Raw genomic sequence first — 12,234 nt, forward strand, 5'->3', positions numbered from 1 at the left:
TTCTGCTCAAGCACTAGAGTGGAACTTAAATCCAGAGTGTTGCGACTCAGAGACAATAGTGCAACAAATGGAGCTATATCTGGCACAGTGTTCAGAACGAGTAAATAAAGTGAAACTGCTCTCAATGACTGAAGGATCAATAACTAGAGTTTGGAGATTTAAGATCATTGGCAGAATAGAGGGGACATAGAATCCCACTAGCGCAGGAGGAGGCCATTCAGCCCATCGAGCCTGCACCAACTCTCTGACAAAGCATCTGACCCAGGCCGTTTCCCTCACCCTATCCCCATTACCTCACAAATTTACCCTGCTAATCCCCCTAACCTACACATCTGTCCACATCTACAAAAGGTTGTGAAGGAAGCCCAGTCCATCACTCAAAGCAGCCTCCCATCCACTGACACTGGCCACACTTACTGCTGCCTCAGAAAAGCAGCCAGCAGAATAGGTTTCCTCCAGGTGCTCTGATTTCCTCCCACATTCTGAAAGATGTGTTGGCTAGATGCATTGACCCAAACATGCGCCTGAGAGAATTTCATAGTAACTTCATTGCAGCGTTAATGTAAGCCTTACTTGTGACTAATAAATAAACTTTTGTTTTAATCAAGGAGCCCACACACCCCGGACACTCTCTCTGCCACGTTCTTCCATCAGGAAAAAGATACAAAAGTCTCAGGTCATGTACCAACTAACTCAGGAACAGATTCTTCCCTGCTGCAAAATTCCCTTTAGAATGGACCTACCTTGCATTAAGTTGATCTTTCTCTCCCCTAGCTATGACTGTAACACTACATTCTGCACTCTCTCCTTTCCTTCTCTATGACTGCATAGCGTGCAAGAAACAACACTTTTCAGTGTGTGTGAATACATGTGACAATCAGCAAATAAATCAATATAGTTGCTCTCTAAAATCTCGCTGAGCTTCTGCCTCTAATTATACAGCTCCTACTTAAAGCACACTAGGAATTTCCAAAGGTTCTTTCAAGCAATGGTTCTCCTCCTGTGTAATTTGTTGAAAAACGCACACACTGGAGAAAGCACAAAGCATGGACCACTGTCCCAATCATTTATGGACCATTTTATCCCACTGAGTTGACTTTTAAATCCCAGTCATTGTTGGATAAGATTGTTGGATAAGGTGGGAGGGGGGAGGGGGGAAGGGTCGAAGGGTGGGGAGGGGGGAAGGGACGAGGGGGGAGGGGGAAGGGACGAGGGGGGAGGGGGAAGGGGGGAGGGGGAAGGGACGAAGGGGGAGGAGGGAGGGGACGAAGGGGGGGAGAGGGAGGGGGCAAAGGAGGGAGGGGCGAAGGGGGGGTAGGGGGCTAAGGGGGAACGGGGGGAGGGGGAAGTAGGAAATGGGGACGGGGAGGAGGGAGAGGTGGTGACAGTGAGGGGAGGGGGTGGCTGGGGGAACGCGGACTTCGGGGCGGAACCTTTGTCCGCATCCCAGTTGCTCCGGGAGCATTTCCACTTCCGGTCTGTCTGTCCGCTCCAAAATCAGTCCGCGGCAGCGCAGAGACAGGCGGAGCGGCGGTGAGTGAGAACCGGGAGCGGGGAGATTTAATATTTCACAACAACTGTCAGAGGGAGGGCCACACTGTCAGAGGGTCAGTGCTGAGGGAGCGCCGCACTGTCAGAGGGTCAGTGCTGAGGGAGCGCCGCACTGTCAGAGGGTCAGTGCTGAGGGAGCGCCGCACTGTCAGAGGGTCAGTACTGAGGGAGCGCCGCACTGTCAGAGGGTCAGTGCTGAGGGAGCGCCGCACTGTCAGAGGGTCAGTGCTGAGGGAGTGCCGCACTGTCAGAGGGTCAGTACTGAGGGAGTGCCGCACTGTCAGAGGGTCAGTACTGAGGGAGTGCCGCACTGTCAGAGGGTCAGTACTGAGGGAGTGCCGCACTGTCAGAGGGTCAGTACTGAGGGAGTGCCGCACTGTCAGAGGGTCAGTACTGAGGGAGTGCCGCACTGTCAGAGGGTCAGTACTGAGGGAGCGCCGCACTGTCAGAGGGTCAGTGCTGAGGGAGCGCCGCACTGTCAGAGGGTCAGTGCTGAGGGAGCGCCGCACTGTCAGAGGGTCAGTGCTGAGGGAGCGCCGCACTGTCAGAGGGTCAGTGCTGAGGGAGTGCCGCACTGTCAGAGGGTCAGTGCTGAGGGAGTGCCGCACTGTCAGAGGGTCAGTGCTGAGGGAGCGCCGCACTGTCAGAGGGTCAGTGCTGAGGGAGCGCCGCACTGTCAGAGGGTCAGTACTGAGGGAGCGCCGCACTGTCAGAGGGTCAGTACTGAGGGAATGCCGCACTGTCAGAGGGTCAGTACTGAGGGAGTGCCGCACTGTCAGAGGGTCAGTACTGAGGGAGTGCCGCACTGTCAGAGGGTCAGTACTGAGGGAGCGCCGCACTGTCAGAGGGTCAGTGCTGAGGGAGCGCCGCACTGTCAGAGGGTCAGTGCTGAGGGAGCGCCGCACTGTCAGAGGGTCAGTGCTGAGGGAGCGCCGCACTGTCAGAGGGTCAGTACTGAGGGAGCGCCGCACTGTCAGAGGGTCAGTACTGAGAGAGCGCCGCACTGTCAGAGGGTCAGTGCTGAGGGAGCGCCGCACTGTCAGAGGGTCAGTGCTGAGGGAGCGCCGCACTGTCAGAGGGTCAGTGCTGAGGGAGCGCCGCACTGTCAGAGGGTCAGTGCTGAGGGAGCGCCGCACTGTCAGAGGGTCAGTGCTGAGGGAGCGCCGCACTGTCAGAGGGTCAGTGCTGAGGGAGCGCCGCACTGTCAGAGGGTCAGTGCTGAGGGAGCGCCGCACTGTCAGAGGGTCAGTGCTGAGGGAGCGCCGCACTGTCAGAGGGTCAGTGCTGAGGGAGCGCCGCACTGTCAGAGGGTCAGTGCTGAGGGAGCGCCGCACTGTCAGAGGGTCAGTGCTGAGGGAGCGCCGCACTGTCAGAGGGTCAGTGCTGAGGGAGCGCCGCACTGTCAGAGGGTCAGTGCTGAGGGAGCGCCGCGCTGTCAGAGGGTCAGTGCTGAGGGAGCGCCGCGCTGTCAGAGGGTCAGTGCTGAGGGAGCGCCGCGCTGTCAGAGGGTCAGTGCTGAGGGAGCGCCGCGCTGTCAGAGGGTCAGTGCTGAGGGAGCGCCGCGCTGTCAGAGGGTCAGTGCTGAGGGAGCGCCGCGCTGTCAGAGGGTCAGTGCTGAGGGAGCGCCGCGCTGTCAGAGGGTCAGTGCTGAGGGAGCGCCGCGCTGTCAGAGGGTCAGTGCTGAGGGAGCGCCGCGCTGTCAGAGGGTCAGTGCTGAGGGAGCGCCGCACTGTCAGAGGGTCAGTGCTGAGGGAGCGCCGCACTGTCAGAGGGTCAGTGCTGAGGGAGCGCCGCACTGTCAGAGGGTCAGTGCTGAGGGAGCGCCGCACTGTCAGAGGGTCAGTGCTGAGGGAGCGCCGCACTGTCAGAGGGTCAGTGCTGAGGGAGCGCCGCACTGTCAGAGGGTCAATATTTCTCTGTGTCAGAGTTGCGGTCTTTAATTGGTGTGTGTAAAGGTGGGAATTCTGCAGGTAATGCTGTTGCTATGCACCTACTGCCTTTGTGCATTAGTGTGGTCGTAGATTTGTAAGATGCTGCCAAGAGAATTTTGGTGAACTGCTGTAGTGCAGCTTGTAAATAGTACGTGGTGCCTGACTGAGTGAATGTTGATAGTAGTGGTTGCAGTGCCAATCAATCCAGTTGCTTTGTTGTTTCTGGTGTTGAGCTTCTTGTGTTGTTCGAGCTGCACTCATCCAGTAAAGTGGAGAGTATTGCATCACACTCCTGACTTGTGCCTTGCAGGCAGTGGACAGGCTTTGGGGAGTCAGGAGGTGAATTAACCGGTGTAGAATTCCCAGCTTCTGACTTGTTCTTATGTTCACCTCACTTATGTATCTGGTTCAGTTCGGTTTTTGGTCAATGGTAACCTCCAGAATGTGGGGAATTCAGTGATGGCAATGCCATCGAATGTCAACGTCAGTCAATACCCGCACTTTTGATTGGATAGAATCATAGAATGCCTAATGTGTGGAAGGAGGCTGTTCGACCCATCGAGTCTGCACCAACAGCAATCCCACCCAGGCCCTAAGCCCGTAACCTCATATATTTATCCCGTTAATCCCTCTAACCTCTGCTAAGGGGCAATTCAGCATAGCCATTCAACCTAACCCACACATTTTTGGACTTTGGGAGGAAACTGGAGCACCTGAAGGAAAGCCATGCAGTCAGGGGGAGAAACTCCTCACAGGCAGTGACCCAAACTGGGAATTGAATCCAAGTCCCTGGTACCGTGAGGCAGCAGTGCTCGCCATGGTGCTGCCCCGTTATGATGAGGGAACACCATTGATGATGCAGATGTACTGCAAAAACTCACAGAAGCTCCTTAACATCAAACATGAGCTCCATCACCAAGAAAGACAAAACTGCAGATACCTGGGAACATCACTAGTTGCAAGTTTCTATCCCAAGTCACACATCATCCTGATCTGGAAACTTCTCGCTGTTCCTTCACTGTCACTGGGTCTGAATTCTGGAACTCCCTCCCTAACAGCACGCTGGGTGTGACTATACCGTGTGGATTGCAATGAGTTCAAGAAGGGAAGGGCAGTTAGTGATGGACAATAAATGCTGATCTAGCCAGTGATACCCCACATCCATGAATGGATATTTTTTCAGAAGCAGTGGATGGTCGGGCCCTACAGTACAGAAGGAGGCCACTCGACCCATCAAGTCTGCATTGACCACAACCCTACACATTTACCCCATCAATCCCCTGACTCTAGGGTCAATTTAGCATGACCAATCCACCTAACCTGTACATCTTTGGAGTATGAGAGGAAATGGGAGCACCCAGAGGAAACCCACACAGACATGGGGAGAACTTGTAGACTCTACACAGGTAGTGACCAAGGCCAGAACTGAACCTATGTCCCTGACGCTGTGAGGCAGCAGTGCTAACCACCGTGCCACCCCTGGTTCATGATTAGATTTCTGTGCAGCAGCCTCTTTGGGTAGATGTTGTGTGTGGAACGCTTGTTCCTGTGACATCATGAATGGTCAGTTTGTCCCCACAATCCTCGGGCTCCATTCATGAGCTCACAGGAGATAAAAGGAAGTGACATGAGTCAGATCCTGCTCACCAGCTGCTTCCCTAGTACCAGATCTAAAACAGTCACTAGCACTGAACAGATAAAGAGAGGCAGGTAGGTGTGGCGGACTAGCTTTCTGCAACATCTGAGACTGTCAATCAGAATAGTTCAGTCAATCTTCTCAAAAGTTTTCAGTAGTTTGAGATGAACATGAGATTTACCTCCACCCCTGAGTACGGCTGCAGATCTCTCTGATACTCGTACAGTGTGTGTGTGTGAGACTGTTCCATGTATTTAATCTGTACTACACAAATGCTCCTTGAAGTTAGCAGTGGTTGATTTAATGGCTAATTATTTCTAACGGTGTAAACAGTTTCCTTTAGGGAATGCATCCTTCATTTGGAGAGCTGACTCTTGTCTTTTTGTGTTTGGGCTGATGGGAGTGGGTCAGGCTGTGCAGGGAATGTTATGTGGATAAGTTATTTGTAGAGAGTTTTCACCCCCCTGCCCCCAGCACTGTGATTTACATGATGCTCATGTGTGCCATTCCCCTCCCCCCTGTCACCCTTGCCGAAAATTGGCACGGTGTCCCCATGACAGAGTGCCATTTGCTCTCCCAAAAGCACTCTGCAGTCGGTGATGTTCCTATCAAATTTATTGTACTGGAAAAACTGCATCCACTTTGAGCGCAGCAAGCTCCCACCAACAAGCTAAATGACTAGATGGTCTGTTTTATTGATTTACGACAAATGTGAACCGTGGACAACAGGGGGGACTCGCCTGTTGTTCTGTGGAACTGTCACCAAGGAATTTTTCACAGCTGAGGGGGCAGACAGAGACTCCAAATCATCTCACCTGAAAGGGGCACCTCCAATAGTGCAGTTCTGGGGGTCTGCTGCACTGAGTATCAACCTGGATGATGTGTTCAGGTCCCTGCAATGGGGAGTTCAACCCACAAACTCCCAACTCGAGTTCGGTAGAATTAGGACACTTTTGACAGGAGCTAGCGTACAAGAAGCAAGAGGAGACAAATGTAACTTGGAGCAAAGGTCAAAAGTTGTTTATCCTCATCCATCCTGGGGCGTGGGCGTGTGTGTAGCAGCTATCTGCATATCAGCTTGCCTGTTTTATTTTAGCACAGAATTGCCCCTTTTTGATTATTCAGACTGTTGCGTCACATTATTTTTAAGAATAAATGTTATCCTGTGTTCCAGAAATGAGCGTACAGTATCAGCCTGTGATTAAATCCTGTTAGAGCCCTTGGGGACGATTGAAGCTTCACCCATTCATTGGGGAAAATGCTTGGATCTGGTGCAAAACGCATTGTACACCTGCCAGATTTCACTCTCAACAATAACAAATTTGTATGTTTTTTATTCTTTAATGGGATGTGGGTATTGCTGGCTAGCCCAGCAATCTTATTTCCCATCCCACCAGATGGGTTATTACGACAATCAACAATGGTCATCATCTGACTTTTAATTTCAGATACTTTACTGAACTTAAATTTCACCATCTGCCGTGGTGGGATTTGAACTTGGATTCCCATAGAATTGGCCTGTCTCTGGGTTACTAATTCAAGAACAATACTACATTTTTGAACCACTGTGGTCCACGCGATGTAGGTACACATGTGGTGCTGTTGGAAAGGGAGTTCCAGGATTTTGACCCAACGACAGCGAAGGAATGGTGCTCTTGTTCTACGTGGTATAGATTGTGGGTTTGGAAGGTGCTGTGGACGGCATGGTGGCACAGTGGTTAGCACTGCTGCCTCACAGCGCCAGGGACCCAGGTTTGATCCCTGGCTTAGATCACTGTCTGTGTGGAGTTTGTATATTCTTCCTGTGTTTGCGTAGGTTTCCTCCTGCGTTCTAAAGATGCGCGGGTTAGGTGGATTGGCCATGCTAAACTGCCCCTTAGTGTCGGGGGGCTAACTAAGGTAAATGCATGTGGTTATGGGGGTAGGGCCTGGGTGGGATTGTGGTGGGTGCAGCCTTGATGGGCCGAATGGCCTTATTCAGCACTGTGGTATTCTGTGATTCTTGATGAGTGACTTGTGGACGGTATGTACTGTTGACACTGCGCAGATTGTGAAGGCAGTGAATGTTTATGTTGAGATGCAGGACAATGTGGACAGCCGCTGTGCAAGGTCGCAGTTTCCCAATATTGTGGCAAGGCTTCTGTAACAATCCACATTGACCTTGTTGCAGTTCTCTGAGGCGGAGACACTTGCTGTTGCCTGGCCCTACCCGTGAAGACTGACAGCTTGCCCAAAATACCAGTGAACACCCTGCAGTCACGGTGCTATACATCAGTAAGAGTCGAGCGCTTTCGGGAGTGAGGAATGCCAGCAAGAGGAGAAAGATAAAGCTCGAGTTGATGGTGCACAGTAAAATTCTGCAGATTCTTCAGATGCTACACAGTACAAGTGGGAGAGGTATAAGGAAACTTTCAGAGTGGCTGACTACCACGGCTAGAGGGAAAGAAAGATGATATGAATCAAAGAGATGATGAGGTGAGGCAAAGTTTTGGTTGTAAGAGACCACAGTTTGAAGAGCGAAGCGCGGACTAAGGGAGCCAGAGTGTCTCTGGAGGTGATGCAGTGTCGTTATTTGTGCCGGTCTGGGTCTTTAAGAATTCTCAAGGTGCGAGGGAGAAAGGATCAGGGAGTATTTGTTACGTTGATAACACGGTGAATTGGGAGTCACTGTAATGGTGGGGAGGAGGCAAAGTTTCACAAACAGCCATGAGCTACACCATGAAAAGCTGCTTCATCGGGACGGCACAGTGGTTAGCACTGCTGCCTCACACTATCAGGGACCCAGGTTCGATTCCCAGCTTGGATCGCTGTCTGTGCGGAGTCTGCATGGTTTTCCTCTAGGTACTCCCGTTTCCTCCCACAGTCTGAAAGACATGCTGGTTAGGGTGCGTTGGCCATGCTGAATGTTTGCTCAGAGTACCAGAACAGGCGCCAGAGTGTGGCGACTAGGGGATTTTCACAGTAACTTCATTGCAGTGTTAATGTAAGCCTACTTGTGACACAAATAAATAAACTTTAAATTTTAATAAATAATGTTGTCTCACTTTGCCAGGATCCGATGCCAATCCGGTGCTAATGTCACTTTGTTGGGAGTTTTAATAAGGTGGGAAATTGTCAGAAGGAGAATAGAGACAGCGACTGGGAGCTCATTTGCTTCCTGCTGTTCCACCCTTAGAAACACACCCTTCAGATCTATACCGGGGTGTCAACCACTGGTGTGGAATCGAGGGAATACTGCCCTTTGCACGTGCTGCCCTTTGGATGAGACATTAAACTGATGTCCCACCTGCCCCCTCGAGTGGATGTAAAAGATTCTGAGCACAATTTTGAATTTCTTTCCGGCATCCTGACCAATATTTATTCTAGCATCAGTGGAACAGATGATCTGTTTATCTCCTGTGTGGGAGCTTGCTGTGTCTAGATTGAATCATAGAATGGCCTCCTTCTGCACTGTAGGCATTCAGCCCATTGAGTCTGCATGGGCCACAATTCCACCCAGGCCCAATTCCCGTAACCCCACATATTTACCTTGCCACTAGGGCCAATTTATCATGGTCAGTCAACCTAACCTGAACATCTTTGGACTGTGGGAGGAAACCAGAGCACCTGGAGGAAACCCATGCAGACACAGGGAGAATGTGCAAAGTCCACACAAACAGTGACCTAAGCCGGGATTCGTATCCTGGTCCCTGGCACTGCGATGCAGCAGTGCTAACCACTATGCTAGCGTGCACTCCTACTGGTTGCCACGTTTCCTACACTTCGATTAAAACAAGAGAAAAGTGCACATTGGTTCCTCTCTTTTCTGCATTGTAACTGATGATATTTCAAAAGATGTCCTTCATTTGGAGAGGGCAAACAAAGCGAGGCAATGGACAATAAATAAGAGGACATTGAGAGGGGTGGGGGAAGTGAGAAATTTTGGAGTGCATGTCCTCAGGTCCCTGAAGGTGACAGGACTAATAGGCAAGACTTAATATGCTGAGAGTATACTTTAGAATCCTGAACAGTCAAGAAAGCATCTGACATAAGAACTAGGAGCAGGAGTAGCCATCTGACCCCTTGAGCCTGCTCCGCCATTCAGTAAGATAACGGCTGATCTTTTCATGGGCTCAGCTCCTCATCCCCACCTGCTCACTATAACCCTTAATTTCTTTACTGTTCAAAAATGTATCTATCCTTGCCTTAAAAACATTCAATGAGGTAGCCTCACTAGGCAGGGAATTCCACAGATTCTCAACCCTTTGTGTGAAGAAGTTCATCCTCAACTCAGTCCTAAATCTGCTTCCCCTTATTTTGAGGCTGTGCCCCCTAGTTCTAGTTTCACCTACCAGTGGAAACAACTTCCCTGCTTCTATCTTATCTATTCCCTTCATAATCTTATATGTTTCTATGAGATCTCCCCTCATTGTTCTGAATTCCAATGAGTGTAGACCCAGTTTACTCAGTCTCTCCTCATAAGCCAACCCTCTCAACTCCAGAATCAACCTAGTGAATCTCCTCTGCACCCCCTCCAGTGCCAGTATATCCTTTCTCAGGTGAGGAGACCAAAACTACACAGTACTCCAGGTGTGGCCTCACCAGCAACTTGGACAGCTGCAACATGACCTCGCTGTTTTTAAATTCCATCCCTCTAGCAATGAAGGACAAAATTCCATTTGCCTTCTTAATTACCTGCTGCACCTGCAAACCAACTCCTTGTGATTCTTGCATAAGGACACCCAGGTCCTGCTGCACAGAGCATGCTGCAATTTTTTACCATTTAAATAATAGTCCATTTTGCTGTTATTCTTTCCAAAATGGATGATGTCACATTTACCAACATTGTACTCTATCTCCAGACCCTCGCCCACTCACTTAGATTATCTGCATCCCTTTGTAGACTTTAAGCATCCTCTGCACACTTTGCTCTTCACTTCAAATAGTAGTAGGAGGGATTACTATTTAAAGGGTGAAAAGCTGCAGCATGCTACGGTGCAGAGGGACCTGGGGGTCCTTGTGCATGAGTCGCAAAAACCCAGTCTGCAGGTGCAGCAGGTGGTCAAGAAGGCGAATGGGATGCTGGCCTTTATAGCGAGGGGGATAGAATATAAAAGCAGGAAGGTCTTGCTGCAACTGCACAGGGCACTGGTGAGGCCGCAGTTGGAGTACTGTGTGCAGTTTTGGTCGCCACACTTGCGCAAGGATATTTTGGCCTTGGAGGGAGTGCAGAGGAGGTTCACTCGGCTGATACCGGAGATGAGGGGGTTGGACTATGAAGAGAGACCTGGTCTGTACTTGTTGGAGTTTAGAAGGATGAGGGGGGATCTTATAGAGACGTATAAGATAATGAAGGGTTGGATAGGGTAGAGGTAGAGAGATTTTTCCTGCTCAGAAAGGACATCAGGACTAGAGGGCACAGCCTCAAGATAAAGGGGGTGCAGTTTAGAACAGAGTTGAGGAGGAACTTCTTCACTCAAAGGGTGGTGAATCTCTGGAATTCTCTGCCCATTGAAGTGCTGGAGACTACCTCGCTAAATATAGTTAAGACACGGGTAAATAGGTTTTTGGTAGGCAAGGGAATTAAGGGTTATGGGGACAAAATGGGAAAGTGGAACTGATCCACTTCAGATCAGCCATAATCTTATTGAATGGCGGGGCAGGCTAGATGGCCTACTCCTGCTCCTACTTCTTATGTTCTCTGCCACTCATCGTTATGTCATCTGCGAATTTTGACACACTACACTTGGTCCCCAACTCCAAATAATCTTTGTAAATCGTAAACAATTGCGGTCCCAACACTGATCCCTAAGGCTCACCACTAGACACTGATCGTCAACTAGCAAAACACCCATTTACCCCCACTCTTTGCTTTCTGATAGTCTGATCATTTATCAGAGCTGTGACAAAGGATCAAGTAGGCTTAAAACATTGGCTCTATTCTCTCTCACAAGATGCTATCAGACTCCTGAGATTTTCCAACATTTTCTGTTGTTGATGTAATGCTGGTCAGGCCACAGCTAGAGTTTTGTGTGCAGTCCTGGTCACCACATTACAAGAAGGACATAATTGCTCTGGAATGTGGAGATTTACAAGAATGTTGCTAGGGCTTGAGAATTGCAGCAATGAGGAGAGATTGAATAGGTTAAGTTGCTGAAGGTGACTTATTTGAACTGTGCAAAATTATGCTGTAGCAGTGCAAATCCTTTCCATTTGCTCACTCTCACAGAATAGGACATCCCTATCATTAAACATCGGTACTCTGGGGGTTGCGTACAACTATTAACTGCAAAGTTTTGTTGGAGCAGTCTGGGTGTGAGACTGTACTGGATGTGACACATCATGCTGAGAATGTGTGTCTGTTGAATGCTGATGCTGCCCACAGCCCCAGACACTGAATTCTTTCCATTGCAAACCGTTTAATCTTGTCAAATGATCTTGTGTGTGGGAGCACTTTCTGAAATGTTCATTTCAGAACATTGACTCTTTAACACGAGGAGCAAAACCAGGGTAATCGTACTGCTCGGAGTATACTTTAAAATCCCTAACAGTCAGAGGGAGATGAAAGAGCTTATATGAAGACACATTGCTAAGAAATGCAGAAACATTTCAGCTGCCTAACTAACTGGTTCCATTTGGTGAAGGTGCAGAATTATTAAAATGCTTTCAAGCTAGCCTTCTTAGCGAGTATGCAGCAAACCCAATAAGATGGTTCTGAGAAACACGGAATTTTTATGTGCAGGATGCCATTCAGCCCACCATGTCTGCAATGGCTTTCCAAATTAGTAAGAAATCTCACAACACCAGGTTAAAGGCCAATAGGTTTATTTTGAATCACGAGCTTTCGGAGCACCGCTCCTTCATCAGGTGAGTGGAGATGAAGGGGCAGCGCTCTGAAAGCTTGTGATTCCAAATAAACCCTGTTGGACTTTAACCTGGTGTTGGGAGACTTCTTACTGTGCCTACCCAAATCCAATGCTGATATCTCTACATCATGTTTTCCGAATTTGTACTTTAATTAGTGCCGTTCTCACACCTTGTCCCCGTATCAATTTTTCTTTCAGTCTAATTCCTTTCTGAATGCCCGAATTGAACCTGCCTGTACCCCATTGCCAGACAAATTAAAATTTGAGACCG

The 12,234-nt window shown here is 49.6% G+C and overlaps 1 protein-coding gene across 2 annotated transcripts in view; it reads left to right on the top strand.

Moving 5' to 3' along the window:
• The first annotated feature begins 1,473 nt into the window (after positions 1–1,473).
• The window catches only part of pcyt1aa (phosphate cytidylyltransferase 1A, choline a), a 40,028-nt gene continuing 29,267 nt past the window's right edge, over positions 1,474–12,234 (top strand). The window contains exons 1-2 of one of the 2 annotated variants that reach the window (XM_080186080.1): positions 1,516–1,533; positions 7,289–7,593. In XM_080186080.1, the coding sequence (XP_080042206.1) occupies positions 7,573–7,593 (21 nt within the window). In that variant the 5' untranslated portion in view covers positions 1,516–1,533; positions 7,289–7,572. Of the gene's footprint in view, positions 1,534–7,288; positions 7,594–12,234 lie in introns of both variants that reach the window. The other variant, XM_080186082.1, reaches the window with a different exon arrangement.

The sequence above is a fragment of the Carcharhinus amblyrhynchos genome, chromosome 3 (genome assembly GCF_965287045.1).
Source record: "Carcharhinus amblyrhynchos chromosome 3, sCarAmb.v2.hapA, whole genome shotgun sequence".
In the NCBI taxonomy this organism is placed as follows: domain Eukaryota; kingdom Metazoa; phylum Chordata; class Chondrichthyes; order Carcharhiniformes; family Carcharhinidae; genus Carcharhinus; species Carcharhinus amblyrhynchos.